Raw genomic sequence first — 18404 nt, 5'->3', positions numbered from 1 at the left:
GTGACATGCTGAGGTTACTGTGACATGCTGAGGTTACTGTGACATGCTGAGGTTACTGTGACATGCTGAGGTTACTGTGACATGCTGAGGTTACTGTGACATGCTGAGGTTACTGTGACATGCTGGAGGTTACTGTGACATGCTGAGATTACTGTGACATGCTGAGGTTACTGTGACATGCTGAGGTTACTGTGTGTGCTGAGGTTACTGTGACATGCTGAGGTTACTGTGACATGCTGAGGTTACTGTGACATGCTGAGGTTACGATACATACTGTAATACATTTGCTGCGTCTCGTTCTGAGAACACATCTCTCGCTCTACGTCATGCACACTGAAACACTCTACTGCTTTTGTTTCATGAATTGTGTCTGCTTGTTGGTTTCCTTTGTCCATCTGTCTATTTGCTCCACACTAGGTTGTTCTGCTCTTCGTAATGTGATTGTAAGAGGTTTATTTTGACAGTCGGTATGCATGCTCTTGGGTGAAAAGCCAGGGTTGATGTGGATTGTTTAGTTTAGAGCCACGCTTTTCTGTAGTGCTCCGTACTGCTCCACACTCAGCGTTGATTAAACATTGAGTTAAGTGCTTACGTCGGTGTCTGTGGACCATCACGTCCTGGTCCTTGGCCCGCGGCCATACTCTAACACAATCAGCTCTCTCTGTTGGCCGAGATGTTAGCGTCCACACTTGCCAGTCATAAAAGCATCGTAACAGCATCATAAAAACACCATAACAACGCCATGACAGCATCATATCAGCAACATAACGCCGTAACAGCATCATAACAATGTCATTTTTTAACCTTTATTTAACCAGGTAGGCTAGTTGAGAACAAGTTCTCATTTACAACTGCGACCTGGCCAAGATAAAGCATAGCAGTGTGAGCAGACAACAACACAGAGTTACACATGGAGTAAACAACAACACAGAGTTACACATGGAGTAAACAATAAACAAGTCAATAACACTGCGGAAAGAAAAAAAGAGTCTATATACATTGTGTGCAAAAGGCGTGAGGAGGGAGGCGAATAATTACAATTTTGCAGATTAACACTGGAGTGATAAATGATCAGATGGTCATGTGCAGGTAGAGATATTGGTGTGCAAAAGAGCAGAAAAGTAAATAAATAAAAACAGTATGGGGATGAGGTAGGTAATTTGGGTGGGCTATTTACTGATGGACTATGTACAGCTGCAGCGATCGGTTAGCTGCTCAGATAGCAGATGTTTAAAGTTGGTGAGGGAGATAAAAGTCTCCAACTTCGTTCCAGTCACAGGCAGCAGAGAACTGGAAGGAAAGGCGGCCAAATTAGGTGTTGCTTTAGGGATGATCAGTGAGATACACCTGCTGGAGTGCGTGCTACGGGTGGGTGTTGCCATCGTAACCAGTGAACTGAGATAAGGCGGAGCTTTACCTAGCATGGACTTGTAGATGACCTGGAGCCAGTGGGTCTGGCGACGAATATATAGCGAGGGCCAGCCGATTAGAGCATACAGGTCGCAGTGGTGGGTGGTATAAGGTGCTTTAGTAACAAAGCTGATGGCACTGTGATAAACTGCATCCAGTTTGCTGAGTAGAGTATTGGAAGCCATTTTGTAGATGACATCGCTGAAGTCGAGGATCGGTAGGATAGTCAGTTTTAATAGGGCAAGTTTGGCGGCGTGAGTGAAGGGGGCTTTGTTGCGAAATCGAAAGCCGATTCTAGATTTGATTTTGGATTGGAGATGTTTGATATGAGTCTGGAGGGAGAGTTTACAGTCTAGCCAGACACCTAGGTACTTATAGATGTCCACATATTCTAGGTAGGAACCATCCAGGGTGGTGATGCTAGTCGGGCGTGCAGGTGCAGGCAGCGAACGGTTGAAAAGCATGCTTTTGGTTTTACTAGCGTTTAAGAGCAGTTGGAGGCCACGGAAGGAGTGTTGTATGGCGTTGAAGCTCGTTTGGAGGTTAGATAGCACAGTGTCCAAGGAAGGGCCAGAAGTATACAGAATGGTGTCGTCTGCGTAGAGGTGGATCAGGGAATCGCCCGCAGCAAGAGCAACATCATTGATATATACAGAGAAAAGAGTCGACCTGAGATTTGAACCCTGTGGCACCCCCATAGAGACTGTCAGAGGACCGGACAACATGTCCTCCGATTTGACACACTGAACTCTGTCTGCAAAGTAGTTGGTGAACCAGGCAAGGCAGTCATTAGAAAAACCGCAGCTACTGAGTCTGCCGATAAGAATATAGTGATTGACAGAGTCTAAAGCCTTGGCCAGGTCGATGAAGACGGCTGCACAGTACTGTCTTTTATGGATGGCGGTTATGATGTTGTTTAGTACCTTGAGCGTGGCTGAGGTGCACCCGTGACCGGCTCGGAAACCAGATTGCACAGCGGAGAAGGTACGGTGGGATTCGAGATGGTCAGTGATCTGTTTGTTGACTTGGCTTTCGAAGACCTTAGACAAGCAGGGCATGATGGATATACTGTAGGTCTGTAACAGTTTGGGTCCAGGGTGTCTCCCCCTTTGAAGAGGGGGATGACCGCGGCAGCTTTCCAGTCCTTGGGGATCTCAGACGATATGAAAGAGAGGTTGAACAGGCTGGTAATAGGGGTTGCGACAATGCCGGTGGATAGTTTCAGAAATAGAGGGTCCAGATTGTCAAGCCCAGCTGATTTGTACGGGTCCAGGTTTTGCAGCTCTTTCAGAACATCTGCTATCTGGATTTGGGTAAAGGAGAAGTTGGGGAGGCTTGGGCGAGTAGCTGCGGGGGGGGGGGTGCGGAACTGTTGGCCAAGGTTGGAGTAGCCAGGAGAAAGGCATGGCCAGCCGTTGAGAAATGCTTGTTGAAGTTTTCAATTATCATGGATTTATCGGTGGTGACCGTGTTACCTAGCCTCAGTGCAGTGGGCAGCTGAGAGGAGGTGCTCTTGTTCTCCATGGACTTTACAGTGTCCCAGAACTTTTTGGAGTTAGAGCTACAGGATGCAAATTTCAGCTTGAAAAAGCTGGCCTTTGCTTTCCTGACTGACTGCGTGTATTGGTTCCTGACTTCCCTGAACAGTTGCATATCACGGGGACTATTCGATGCTATTGCAGTCCGCCACAGGATGTTTTTGTGCTGGTCGAGGGCAGTCAGGTCTGGAGTGAACCAGGGGCTATGTCTGTTCTTAGTTCTGCATTTTTTGAACAGAGCATGCTTATCTAAGATGGTGAGGAAGTTACTTTTAAAGAATGACCAGGCATCCTAAACTGACGGGATGAGGTCAATATACTTCCAGGATACCTGGGCCAGGTCGATTAGAAAGGCCTGCTCGCAGAAGTGTTTTAGGGAGCGTTTGACAGTGATGAGGGGTGGTCGTTTGACTACGGACCCATAGCGGATACAGGCAATGAGGCAGTGATCGCTGAGATCCTGATTGAAGACAGCGGAGGTGTATTTGGAGGGCCAGTTGGTCAGGATAACATCTATGAGGGTGCCCTTGTTTACAGATTTAGGGTTGTACCTGGTGGGTTCCTTGATGATTTGTGTGAGATTGAGGGCATCTAGCTTAGATTGTAGGACCGCCGGGGTGTTAAGCATATCCCAGTTTAACAGCATCATAACAGCACCGTAACAGCACCATAACAGCATCATAACAGCATCATAACAGTGCTATAACAGCATCGTAACAGCATCGTAACAGCATCATAACAGCACCATAACAGCATCATAACAGCGCTATAACAGTGCTATAACAGCATCATAACAACAGCATAACAGCTCTTTAATTATATATATTTTTTTACTTATCTATTTTTTATCTAAACATACCATAACAGCACCATAACAGCACCATGCAGGCATTACTACACTATCAGGGTACATAGGCAGGCTTTACAGTATCAGTTGGAGGCAGGTGAGGTGTTAGCCAATGACAAGAGGGGTCATTGGGTTAACCCAGTGGTATACCATCTCTTTGAAACCCTGGCATGTGCTTAAATCCCTGGAATATTTCCCTCGAATATCTAATCATTTTGATAATGATAATTCATAATTTATTGTATTTAAACAATGACGGTTGGACAAAATGTGGTTTGTTTTAGTGTAACAACTAGACATTAGGTCCCTGAATACTACAGATTAAACTGAAAGAGGGTGCACTAAACATTCTTCCATTTGCTTTTCCTGCTTTGAATAACAAAGAAGGTATCAAACAGATTACCGGGACTCTAAATTCACAAGGAAGCGTTGCGCCCTGTGCAACAGCGTTCCAACTCCTATTTCTATGACTCTACAGTGTTCAGAGACCCTCACGCCAACGTGTGATAATAAACACATGAAAAACTCATGTCACTCGTACCGAGTTGGCACTTCATTTGTTATCTAACAGTACAACTGTGTTTAGAAATGAAATGATTGTGGTCCCGGTGTGAATAAATTCTTCATAATGCATTTTAAGTACGTCTATAATGCCTTATGAGCTGTACATAATGTACTATAATGCAAGACATAGGTGTTAATAGCTGCTCATGAACATATATAACTACAAAGTATATATAGCAGGCAGCTCAATGGTTAACCACAAGGACTTGAACCTCCATAAACATTTATTTTTATTTTTATGAGAAATGGATAATCACTATCTTTTTAAATCAATTTTCAAATGTCAGGGGCGGTTTTTGAACCCTTGAATTGCAGTGTAGCTTACTCTGGGGCATTTTATTTTAAGGTTGGAAAATGAGCTCGGAGCAATAGTATGTGAGTTAGTGTTGTTGATTTTCCCTGTCTATTTAATTTCCTGTGAAAGTATTAGGCCCTCGGGAGATTGTAGTTTTAGCCTGGGCTGTGTTGTGTTTGATCCCAGTACACTGTAGCCTACATGTGTTTTTTTGATGCTCTTGAAATAGCAGCTGTATAACATAATTATAGCAGCTGTATTCAGAAATGTTGTGCAACACTTGACATGTTAGGAATCTGTGTGAAGGAACTGGTACCAGAGAAAAGGTTTTGATTTACGATTCTGTATCACTGTGAAGCACTAACAGCATTCTATCAGGGTTCTATCAGCATTCTGTGAGCATTCCATCAGCATTCTAATAGTGTTCTTTTAGCATTCTATCAGGGTTCCATCAGCATTCTATCAGGGAATCCATCAGCATTCTATTAGGGTTCCATCAGCATTCTATCAGGGTTCCATCAGCATTCTATCAGGGCTCCATCAGCATTCTATCAGGGTTCCATCAGCATTCTATCAGGGTTCTATCAGCATACTGTGAGTGTTCCATCAGCATTCTATCAGGGTTCCATCAGCATTTTATCAGGGTTCCATCAGCATTCTTTCAGGGTTCCATCAGCATTCTATCCAGGTTCCATCAGGGTTCCATCAGCATTCTATCAGGGTTCTATCAGCACTCAATCGGGCGATTAAACCCTTTGAAGTGAATGGACTAATTCTGCGGGGCCATTTTAAGAGGATGCGGTGGTTGTATACACCAATGATGGGAAGTTTGGGCAGTTCACCACTGTCATGGAAAATGTGGGCCTAATTACGCACTCTTGTCACTGGTCCTCTCCACACGTCATGCTATTGTATTAAAACGCTTCCAAATGATTTATCTTTTTCACTATCTCGCTCTTTTTCCCTTTCCCTTTCTCTCTCTCTCTCTCTCCTTCCATCTTTCCCTTTCTCTCTGTCTCTCTCTCTCCTTCCGTCTTTCCCTTTCTCTCTGTCTCTCTCTCCTTCTCTTTCCCTTTCTCACTCTCTCTCTGTCTCTCTCTCTCTCTCTCTCTCTTTCTGTCTCTCTCTCTCCTTCTGTCTTTCCCTTTCTCTCAGTCTCTCTCTCTCCTTCCGTCTTTCCCTTTCTCTCTCTCTCTCTCTCTCTGTCTCTCTCTCCTTCTTTCCCTTTCTCTCTGTCTCTCTCTCTCCTTCTGTCTTTCCCTTTCTCTCTGTCTCTCTCTCTCCTTCTTTCCCTTTCTCTCTGTCTCTATCTCGTTTTCCCTCTCGTGCAGTTTCCCAGACATTTCAGCTTGTTGCCAAAGCAGTCACTGAACATCTGCGCTGAGTTGCCAGCTCATAACATTGAAGCACAACATACAACTATGGGGGAAATTGCTTAGTAATTGCTGCCATCACACACCTGACTGTGTTTTGACCACAGTGCCGTCTTGCTGAAGATCTTGTTTCTGATAATACTGTTGTGTTATGACAGGAACCAAGGTTATTCATCACCAAAACGACTTCCTTCACTCCTACTTTAAATGAAACCATTTTTAAGGCTTAAAAACTCTGACGAAGGGCTGATACAAAGCTGATACTAATAAGCAAGTGCAGTGTGCAATATTTTAAATTCTCTAAAAGCTTATTATTCATGAGACCAAAATCCTTTGTAAGGCCTACAGCATAAAGTGCATGTGAAGACTGTGGAAGCTGTTTGTTCAAAGTGGGACTCTCTTTCCAGGCTGAGGTGTATGGTCAAACAACTGGAGGAGAAAGATGTGAACTTTGAAGATCTGAAGAAGAACTTGGACTACACAGCATCCTTACTGGAGGCAGTTTACATTGATGGGACCAGGTACAGTACAAACTTTTTAATTTTTATTTAACCTTTATTTAACTAGGCAAGTCAGTGAAGAACAAATACTTATTTATCAATGACGGCCTTCCAAAAGGTTAAAGGCCTCCTGCAGGGGCTGGGATGAAAAATAAAAACATGTAATAGAATATATAGGACAAAATACACACCACAACCAGAGAGACACCACAACACTACACAAAGAGAGACCTAAGACAACAACATAGCATGGCATCAACACATGCCAGCACAGCATGGTAGCAACACAACATGACAACAAAATGGTAGAAATAACATGGTAGCAACACAATATGACCAGAACATGGTAGAAACACAACATGACAACAACATGGTAGAAACACAACATGACAACAGCATGGTAGAAATAACATGGTAGCAACACAATATGACCAGAACATGGTAGCATCACAACATGACAACACAGCATGGAAGCAACACAACATGACAACAGCATGGTATAAACACAACATGACAACAACATGGGTAGCAACACAACATGACAACAACATGGTAGAAACACAACATGACAACAACATGGTAGTAACACAACATGACAACAACATGGGTAGCAACACAACATGACAACAACATGGTAGTAACACAACATGACAACAACATGGTAGAAACACAACATGACAACAACATGGGTAGCAACACAACATGACAACAACATGGTAGTAACACAACATGACAACAACATGGGTAGAAACACAACATGACAACAACATGGTAGTAACACAACATGACAACAACATGGTAGTAACACAACATGACAACAACATGGGTAGAAACACAACATGACAACAACATGGTAGCAACACAACATGACAACAACATGGTAGAAACACAACATGACAACAACATGGGTAGCAACACAACATGACAACAACATGGGTAGCAACATGACAACAACATGGTATAAACACAACATGACAACAACAAGAGTATAAACACAACATGACAACAACATGGTAGAAACACAACATGACAACAACATGGTAGTAACACAACATGACAACATGAGTAGCAACACAACATGACAACAACATGGTAGCAACACAACATGACAACACGGTATAAACACAACATGACAACAACAAGAGTATAAACACAACATGACAACAACATGGGTAGTAACACAACATGACAACAACATGGTATAAACACAACATGACAACAACATGGGTAGCAACACAACATGACAACAACATGGGTAGAAACACAACATGACAACACAGCATGGTAGCAACACAACATGACAACAACATGGTAGAAACCCAGCATGACAACATGGTAGAAACCCAACACGACAACAGCATGGTAGCAACACAACACGACAACAACATGGTAGAAACACAACATGACAACAACATGGTAGTAACACAACATGACAACAACATGGGTAGCAACACAACTTGACAACAACATGGGTAGCAACACAACATGACAACACAGCACGGAAGCAACACAACATGTCAACATCATGGTAGCAACACAACATGGCAACATCATGGTAGCAACACAACATGGCAACATCATGGTAGCAACACAACATGGCAAAATCAGGGTAGCTACACAACATGGCAACTTCATGGTAGCTACACAACATGGCAACATCATGGTAGCTACACAACATGGCAACTTTTGTGTGATTATACCTCATGATACTGTAAGTTCTACTACACAAACCTCCGACTTACACGATTATAAAAGAATGAGCTACCAAACCCGCTCACAAGGTTGCGTAATTCATGAGTTCCTTGTGGTCTCCACAGATTTAGGGCATCCCATTGTTGGGATAACCTGCCAAATTCCTTGGATCTTGATTCCTGGTGCTGCTAGGACCATTTACGACTCTGGTGTTAAATTGAGGATTGCAGTTGTTTCCATTGATTGTAATGGTTTATTTGTTGAAATTATTATGTTGTAATTGTAGTGTTGTAATTGTAGTGTTGTAATTGTAGTGTTGTAATTGTAGTGTTGTAATTGTAGTGATGTAATTGTAGTTTTGTAATTGTACCTTGTGTTGTAATTGTAGTGTTGTAAATGTAGTGTTGTAATTGTGTTGATGTAATTGTAGTGTTGTAATTGTAATGTTGTAATTGTAGTGTTGTAATTGTAGTGTTGTAATTGTACCTTGTAATTGTAGTGTTGTAATTGTACCTTGTGTTGTAATTGTAGTGTTGTAAATGTAGTGTTGTAATTGTAGTGTTGTAATTGTAGTGATGTAATTGTAGAAACACGTGCACACACACAAACTACATCATCATATCCTTGTTTTCACTCTGAACACAAAGCTCCACATTATTAGGCATTATTAGACATTATAAGTGTAGACTTGTCTATATTTAGTATTTCCCTAAGACATTAGATGTTCTAAGGCCAACGTGTCTCCAGTGCTATGACCCCAGAGCACACTGATGAAGGATGTAATGCCGAAACTAGTTTCCCTTCTAGTTTTTCATCCAACAGAAATTAATCGTGTGCCGCTTAGAAATAAGGGGAACAAAAGAAAACTGTGTCCCTCTCCCTCCCGTCTCAGACAGGATCTGATTTGTTCTCTGTCCCTCCCGTCTCAGACAGGATCTGATTTGTTCTCTGTCCCTCCCGTCTCAGACAGGATCTGATTTGTTCTCTGTCCCTCCCGTCTCAGACAGGATCTGATTTGTTCTCTCTCTCTCCCGTCTCAGACAGGGTCTGATTTGTTCTCTCTCTCTCCCGTCTCAGACAGGGTCTGATTTGTTCTCTCTCCCTCCCGTCTCAGACAGGGTCTGATTTGTTCTCTCTCCCTCCGGTCTCAGACAGGGTCTGATTTGTTCTCTCTCTCTCTCCCGTCTCAGACAGGGTCTGATTTGTTCTCTCTCCCTCCCGTCTCAGACAGGGTCTGATTTGTTCTCTCTCCCTCCCGTCTCAGACAGGGTCTGATTTGTTCTCTCTCCCTCCGGTCTCAGACAGGGTCTGATTTGTTCTCTCTCTCTCTCCCGTCTCAGACAGGGTCTGATTTGTTCTCTCTCCCTCCCGTCTCAGACAGGGTCTGATTTGTTCTCTCTCCCTCCCGTCTCAGACAGGGTCTGATTTGTTCTCTCTCCCTCCCGTCTCAGACAGGGTCTGATTTGTTCTCTCTCTCTCCCATCTCAGACAGGGTCTGATTTGTTCTCTCTCTCTCCCCTCTCAGACAGGATCTGATTTGTTCTCTCTCTCTCCCCTCTCAGACAGGATCTGATTTGTTCTCTCTCTCCCCTCTCAGACAGGGTCTGATTTGTTCTCTCTCTCTCCCATCTCAGACAGGGTCTGATTTGTTCTCTCTCTCTCCCCTCTCAGACAGGATCTGATTTGTTCTCTCTCTCTCCCCTCTCAGACAGGATCTGATTTGTTCTCTCTCTCCCCTCTCAGACAGGGTCTGATTTGTTCTCTATCTCTGTCTTCTCTCAGACAGCGTCTGATTTGTTCTCTCTGTCCCCTCTCAGACAGGATCTGATTTGTTCTCTCTCTCTGTCTCTCTCAGACAGGGTCTGATTTGTTCTCTCTCTCTGTCTCTCTCAGACAGGGTCTGATTTGTTCTCTCTCTCTGTCTCTCTCAGACAGGATCTGATTTGTTCTCTCTCTCTGTCTCTCTCAGACAGGGTCTGATTTGTTCTCTCTCTCTGTCTCTCTCAGACAGGGTCTGATTTGTTCTCTCTGTCTGTCTCTCTCAGACAGGGTCTGATTTGTTCTCTCTCTCTGTCTCTCTCAGACAGGGTCTGATTTGTTCTCTCTCTCTGTCTCTCTCAGACAGGGTCTGATTTGTTCTCTCTCTCTGTCTCTCTCAGACAGGGTCTGATTTGTTCTCTCTTCTGTCTCTCTCAGACAGGGTTTGATTTGTTCTCTCTCTCTGTCTCTCTCAGACAGGGTCTGATTTGTTCTCTCTCCCTGTCTCCTCTCAGACAGGGGGTTCTCTCTCTCAGACAGGGTCTGATTTGTTCTCTCTCCCTGTCTCCTCTCAGACAGGGTCTGATTTGTTCTCTCTGTCCCCTCTCAGACAGGGTCTGATTTGTTCTCTCTCTCTGTCTCTCTCAGACAGGGTCTGATTTGTTCTCTCTCTCTGTCTCTCTCAGACAGGGTCTGATTTGTTCTCTCTTCTGTTTCTCTCAGACAGGGTCTGATTTGTCTCTCTCTCTCCCGTCTCAGACAGGGTCTGATTTGTTCTCTCTCTCTCCCGTCTCAGACAGGGTCTGATTTGTTCTCTCTCCCTCCCGTCTCAGACAGGGTCTGATTTGTTCTCTCTCCCTCCGGTCTCAGACAGGGTCTCTCTCTCTCTCCCGTCTCAGACAGGGTCTGATTTGTTCTCTCTCCCTCCCGTCTCAGACAGGGTCTGATTTGTTCTCTCTCCCTCCCGTCTCAGACAGGGTCTGATTTGTTCTCTCTCCCTCCGGTCTCAGACAGGGTCTGATTTGTTCTCTCTCTCTCTCCCGTCTCAGACAGGGTCTGATTTGTTCTCTCTCCCTCCCGTCTCAGACAGGGTCTGATTTGTCCCTCCCGTCTCAGACAGGGTCTGATTTGTTCTCTCTCCCTCCCGTCTCAGACAGGGTCTGATTTGTTCTCTCTCTCTCCCATCTCAGACAGGGTCTGATTTGTTCTCTCTCTCTCCCCTCTCAGACAGGATCTGATTTGTTCTCTCTCTCTCCCCTCTCAGACAGGATCTGATTTGTTCTCTCTCTCCCCTCTCAGACAGGGTCTGATTTGTTCTCTATCTCTGTCTTCTCTCAGACAGCGTCTGATTTGTTCTCTCTGTCCCCTCTCAGACAGGATCTGATTTGTTCTCTCTCTCTGTCTCTCTCAGACAGGGTCTGATTTGTTCTCTCTCTCTGTCTCTCTCAGACAGGGTCTGATTTGTTCTCTCTCTCTGTCTCTCTCAGACAGGGTCTGATTTGTTCTCTCTCTCTGTCTCTCTCAGACAGGGTCTGATTTGTTCTCTCTCTCTGTCTCTCTCAGACAGGGTCTGATTTGTTCTCTCTGTCTGTCTCTCTCAGACAGGGTCTGATTTGTTCTCTCTCTCTGTCTCTCTCAGACAGGGTCTGATTTGTTCTCTCTCTCTGTCTCTCTCAGACAGGGTCTGATTTGTTCTCTCTCTCTGTCTCTCTCAGACAGGGTCTGATTTGTTCTCTCTCTCTGTCTCTCTCAGACAGGGTTTGATTTGTTCTCTCTCTCTGTCTCTCTCAGACAGGGTCTGATTTGTTCTCTCTCCCTGTCTCCTCTCAGACAGGGTTTGATTTGTTCTCTCTCTCAGACAGGGTCTGATTTGTTCTCTCTCCCTGTCTCCTCTCAGACAGGGTCTGATTTGTTCTCTCTGTCCCCTCTCAGACAGGGTCTGATTTGTTCTCTCTCTCTGTCTCTCTCAGACAGGGTCTGATTTGTTCTCTCTCTCTGTCTCTCTCAGACAGGGTCTGATTTGTTCTCTCTCTCTGTTTCTCTCAGACAGGGTCTGATTTGTTCTCTCTCTCTGTCTCCTCTCAGACAGGGTCTGATTTGTTCTCTCTCTCTGTCTCTCTCAGACAGGGTCTGATTTGTTCTCTCTCCTCTCAGACCGGGTCTGGATGCAGAGGATGACCTCCAGAAGCTGCACTCTGATGGCGTGCCCACGGAGGTTACTGATTGGCTGGCTTCAACCTTCACTCAGAGGGCCCGCCGCCCTGCCCGCCGCTCTGACGACAAACCAAAGTTCCGCAGCATCGTCCACGCAGTGCAGGCTGGGATATTCGTTGAGAGGTAGATGGAAAACGTTATTATCCCCAATGAGGACGTTCACTTATAATATACTGCAAAGGAGGCTCACCCATTGAGGTCGAGGAGGATGGTCCTCCTCATTCATATGAGAAAAAAATTACATTTTTAAAAAATTTAAAAATAATAAACTCCTAAATAAAGTTGTGCATTAGGTTTGTAAAGTGTGTGTGTGTCACGATCGTCGTAAGAAGCGGACCAAAATTATATTTGAATTAAAGAAAGCACTTGAACACTGAATACAAAACAATAAACGAAAAACGACCGTGAAGCTATATACCAAAATGTGCTGACACAAGCAACTAACATAGACAATCACCCACCACCCACAATGACAAAACAGGCTACCTAAATATGGTTCCCAATCAGAGACGATGACTAACACCTGCCTCTGATTGAGAACCATATCAGGCCCAAACACAGAAACAGACAAACTAGACATCCAACATAGAATGCCCACTCAGATCACACCCTGACCAAACAAAACATAGAAACATACAAAGCAAACTATGGTCAGGGCGTGACAGTGTGTCACAGGGTCAGGATAAGTTCATCTAGGTTCATTAGCAGTGGAATGCATTATTCACATTCGGTTGAAACAAGGAAATTACAGATTCACTTCTGAGATTGTACCAATGCCAAACATTCCATGTGCTGTTGTTTCAGGATGTTCAGAAGGGCCTACACTGCTGCCATGCCTGACCAACCTGCAGCAGTAGTTAACTGTCTCCGGGTAACAACGTCTTATCTATTATCAGTCTATAAGTCTTTCATTGGGCACCACATTAAAAAAATTATAATAATATTTAACCTTTATTTAAACTAGGCAAGTCAGTTTCCCCTGGCCCATAAGACACCACATAGGGAACAGAGCCAGGAGTTTCCCCAAGCCAATAAGGCACCACATAGGGAGCAGAGCCAGGAGTTTCCCCAAGCCAATAAGGCACCACATAGGGAGCAGAGCCAGGAGTTTCCCTAAGCCAATAAGACACCACATAGGGAGCAGAGCCAGGAGTTTCCCCAAGCCCATAAGACACCACATAGGGAGCAGAGCCAGGAGTTTCCCCAGGCCCATAAGACACCACATAGGGAGCAGAGCCAGGAGTTTCCCCGGCCCATAAGACACCACATAGGGAGCAGAGCCAGGAGTTTCCCCGGCCCATAAGACACCACATAGGGAGCAGAGCCAGGAGTTTCCCCAGGCCCATAAGACACCACATAGGGAGCAGAGCCAGGAGTTTCCCCAGGCCCATAAGACACCACATAGGGAGCAGAGCCAGGAGTAGGGAGCAGAGCCCCCGGCCCATAAGACACCACATAGGGAGCAGAGCCAGGAGTTTCCCCAGGCCCATAAGACACCACATAGGGAGCAGAGCCATGAGTTTCCCCGGCCCATAAGACACCACATAGGGAGCAGAGCCAGGAGTTTCCCCCGGCCAATAAGGCACCACATAGGGAGCAGAGCCAGGAGTTTCCCCAAGCCAATAAGGCACCACATAGGGAGCAGAGCCAGGAGTTTCCCCCGGCCCATAAGACACCACATAGGGAGCAGAGCCAGGAGTTTCCCAAGGCCCATAAGACACCACATAGGGAGCAGAGCCAGGAGTTTCCCCAGGCCCATAAGACACCACATAGGGAGCAGAGCCAGGAGTTTCCCCAAGCCAATAAGGCACCACATAGGGAGCAGAGCCAGGAGTTTCCCCAAGCCAATAAGGCACCACATAGGGAGCAGAGCCAGGAGTTTCCCCAAGCCAATAAGGCACCACATAGGGAGCAGAGCCAGGAGTTTCCCCAAGCCAATAAGGCACCACATAGGGAGCAGAGCCAGGAGTTTCCCCAGGCTCATAAGGCACCACATAGGGAGCAGAGCCAGGAGTTTCCCCAGGCCCATAAGACACCACATAGGGAGCAGAGCCAGGAGTTTCCCCCGGCCAATAAGACACCACATAGGGAGCAGAGCCAGGAGTTTCCCCAGGCCCATAAGGCACCACATAGGGAGCAGAGCCAGGAGTTTCCCCCGGCCCATAAGGCACCACATAGGGAGCAGAGCCAGGAGTTTCCCCAGGCCCATAAGGCACCACATAGGGAGCAGAGCCAGGAGTTTCCCTGACCGTGTGACTAGTTTGTCCTGGTCAGGTCATGTGGACAAGAAAGCAAAACCTTACTACAAGATGATGTAGTAAAATGGTTATCCCAGGAGACCTTGTGCCTCTTGGTCGGCCGTCATTGTAAACAACAATTTCATCTTAATTGACTTGCATAGTTAAATAAAGGTTAAATAAATGTAGCTATCTTTTAAAAAAAATATCAGACTGTCTCTAATTCTTGAAAAAGTCAACGTGGACATAAAGAGATCAGACTCTGTTCGTCTCGATCCTCTCCATCTTTAGGACATCGACCGGTGGAACTTTGATGTGTTTGTTCTGAACACTGTCTGCCATGACCATGCACTACAGACCCTGTTCCTGGAGCTGGTCACACGATACGGACTCAACAGCAGATTCAAGGTCTCCACCTAATCACTTCGCACATCCTCTACCATATTTGACTAGTTTACCATAACTAACTCTTTCAGTTTCTGTACAGATTTAATTCTTCATTTAGCCTTTAACAATTCAAACTTCTCTCGCTGTCCCAAAAAAACACATGGTTTGTCTGTTGAAGTAAGCACACATATTTTCCTAGCTAAATGGAATTATTCTAAGATTCTTGCACAAGTAGTACAACTCGGGAGCAGATTCCGACACAGATGACTTTGAGAGGTTGATGATACAGTATGGACCGACTCCATGTGAACTCTCGATGTCATATGGCGTCCTATTACAGATCCCCATCTCCTGTCTGATGTCCTTCTTGGAGAAGCTGGAGAAAGGCTACAGTAAACATAACAACCCGTACCACAGCAGTGTCCACGCAGCCGACGTCACACAAACCCTCCACTGTCTGCTCCTCCGTACAGGACTAGTGGTACAGTACAGCACCTTTTTCACTCAGATCATCTCTGTAATGTTGTATTTGAAATGGCATTTCCTGACCCGTCTATAGGCCCATAGTTGGCCTGCCAGGTCAGGTGACATGGTGGGGGAAAATTCAAGGCACTAGCTGTAGTGGATGGACTTGAAGGAAGCCAATTTATGTTTTTTTTTTTTTTTTTTACTGTAATCCAATGTAAATTACTGTAAATGTGAAATGGGGATGTTAATAACAAGTGTATCGGTGTTGGTCTTGCCTCCAACTCTGGTTACTGTATAATAATTATATAATGACTGTATATGTGTGCTATGTACACTCAGTGGCCACTTTATTAGGTACATCCATCTAGTACCGGGTCAGACCCCCCCTGCCTCCAGAACAGCCTGAATTATTTGAGGCATGGAAACGTTGCTCAATTGGTATAGATATATAATATGGCCCCGACCAGAGATGGTCCTTTACAAGCATTTCGCCACACTCGCATTAACATCTACTAACCATGTGCACGTGATCAATAAAATGTGATTTGATTTGATCAAAGGTCCTAACGTGTGCAAAGGAAAACAATTCCCCACACCATTACACCACCAGCCTGTATCTTTGACCCCAGGCAGGATGGGGCCATGGACTCAAGCTGCTTACACTAAGTCCTGTTTTCCCACTCCGGTGTGGTCGTCTGCTGCAACAGCCCATCCGTGACGAGGGTCGACTGAGTTGCATATTCCGAGATGCCGTTCTGCTCACCACTGTTGTACTGCGCCGTTATTTCCCTGTTTGTGGCCCGCCTGTTAGCTTGCACGGTTCTTGCTATTCTCCTTCGACCTCTCTCATCAACGAGCAGTTTTCACTGCAGCTGACTGGATGTTTGTTTTGTCTCACCGTTCTCTGTAAACCCTAGACACTGTCGTGCGTGAAAAGCCCAGGAGGCCCGGACGTTTCTGTGATACTGGAAGTGGCGCACCTGGCACTGACCATCATACCACATTCAAAGTTGCTTAGGTCATTTGGTCCATTCTCAGGTTCAATCGAAGAGTACCTGAATACCTCGATGCCTGTCTGTCTGTTTTATAGAGCAAACCACGGACAAGAGGACTCCCATGTCTATAGGAGAAACATGTACATGTGAATGGTGTGATTTACCCAATACAATGGCCACGGAGTATATATGATGTTTATAACAGGGGGTATCTGTGTGGGTCTCACGTGCAGCACTGGTTGACTGAACTGGAGGTCCTGGCGTCACTGTTTGCTGCGGCCATCCATGACTACGAACACACTGGAACGACAAACAACTTCCACATTCACACAAGGTAAGATGAAGTAAAGTAAGAATTACTGAGGTGTTCAAAAAATGCATTTGATTTCAGAGTGAGTGGGAGAGAGTGAAATTGACATTCACATTAACACCAAGTAAGACAAAACCGTGCAATTGTTATCCTTGCTCCGACTATGCCCAACTATTATTCTCTGATTCTATTAGATTACTGAAGTGTATACGAATGTGAGAGAGAGAGAGAGAGAGAGAGAGAGAGAGAGAGAGAGAGAGAGAGAGAGAGAGAGAGAGAGAGAGAGAGAGAGAGAGAGAGAGAGAGAGATTCTCAACTACTCACAACTACTCACAGCTCCTGCATACTCCTTCTTAAGCAAACATATCTTATGGAGGGAAGGCAGTATTTTTAGCAGTAGATTTTCCACATAGTGACACAGATGGACCTAAGAACTCTGTATCCTGGCACACAGATGAACTCTTTATTTTGGGAACGAAACACGAGGGCCTGCTGCCATCAGCTAGATAGCTTGAAGTTATGAGCATGCAGTTCTCCTATAAAATGCATGCTCATATAAAATAAATACAAATACAAATTGTGCAGTATTTGGCCCTGAGGGAATCTCAATGCTTAGCTCTGACATATCATCATATCATTATTTTAAAATGTATTGCTTAATAAACACATATGCAAATGACTTTAGACAGTGGGCTTGATCAGGGGAACATTATGAACTACTTGCAGTTCTTTTTCGGTCCTTTACATCTATCAGTCCTCATCTCTCAGGCAGGGTAGCCTAGTGGTTAGAGCGTTGGACTAGTACCCGGAAGGTTGCAAGTTCAAATCCCTGAGCTGACAAGGTACAAATCTGTCGTTCTGCCCCCTGAACAGGCAGCTAACCCACTGTTCCTAGGCCGTCATTGAAAATAAGAATTTGTTCTTAAATGACTTGCCTAGTTAAATAAAGGTTTAAAAAAAAAATCATGAACACCACTTTATTACTATACTGTTACTACACCCAGTGATGCTGCATGTCCCTAACTATTAGCCTGGCTTGTATGTGCTTAAGCCACATCCTCCCACTGTCATTGTCAAGCTCAACATGTTTCTGTTAGACAGACACAGGACAAACTATCACCTGGTCCCAGGTCTGTAGGTTTAGGGTTAAAGGCATGACAACAGCAGACAGATTATTTATCCAAAGCACATACAAAGCACAATGTGCTAGGACCAGGCTAGGACAAGACCAGCACCATGCTAAGACCAGGCTAGGACCAGGCTAGGACAAGACCAGGACCGGGCTAGGTCCAGGACAAGACCAGGACTAGGCTAGGACCAGGCCAGGACAGGACAAGACCAGGACCAGGCTAGGACCAGGCTAGGACAAGACCAGGACAAGACCTGGACAAGGCTAGGACCAGGATATCTAACCAGTACTTCATGAATGTTTTCCATCTGTGTGTTTTGTGTACTGTAGGTCAGACTTTGCTATGATCTACAACGACCGGTCAGTCCAGGAGAGCCACCACATCAGTGCTGCGTTCCATCTTCTCCAAGACGACCAGTCCAACATCTTCATGAACCTCTCCAGGGAAGAGTGGATGTAAGAACGATACAGATGTTAGATCTTAACTGTTTACTACAGCAGGAAAATAATCCTGCAGCAACAGGAAATTAGAATTATTATGTGGATTATAATTAATGGAAATGTTTTAGGGGGTTGATAAATGGGGTTGGGGTTGTTTTGTTATGGCAAATCAAGTCTGACATTTTAAAGTGGAAATTAAAAACCTTTTAATCTTTTAGACCTTGAATACACTACAACAGTGATGTC

The 18404-nt window shown here is 45.0% G+C and overlaps 1 protein-coding gene across 1 annotated transcript in view; it reads left to right on the top strand.

The window, feature by feature from the left end:
* LOC112236944 (calcium/calmodulin-dependent 3',5'-cyclic nucleotide phosphodiesterase 1B) overlaps positions 1–18404 on the top strand; it is a 70364-nt gene that overhangs the window by 39491 nt on the left and 12469 nt on the right. Inside the window, exons 2-8 of the mRNA XM_042329954.1 lie at positions 6435–6548; positions 12132–12314; positions 12996–13062; positions 14720–14836; positions 15156–15296; positions 16512–16612; positions 18048–18173. Of these exons, the coding sequence (XP_042185888.1) occupies positions 6435–6548; positions 12132–12314; positions 12996–13062; positions 14720–14836; positions 15156–15296; positions 16512–16612; positions 18048–18173 (849 nt within the window). The remainder of the gene's footprint in view (positions 1–6434; positions 6549–12131; positions 12315–12995; positions 13063–14719; positions 14837–15155; positions 15297–16511; positions 16613–18047; positions 18174–18404) is intronic.

Source organism: Oncorhynchus tshawytscha, linkage group LG02 (genome assembly GCF_018296145.1).
Source record: "Oncorhynchus tshawytscha isolate Ot180627B linkage group LG02, Otsh_v2.0, whole genome shotgun sequence".
NCBI classification, from domain to species: domain Eukaryota; kingdom Metazoa; phylum Chordata; class Actinopteri; order Salmoniformes; family Salmonidae; genus Oncorhynchus; species Oncorhynchus tshawytscha.
This window is presented reverse-complemented; position numbering and strand designations above follow the sequence as displayed.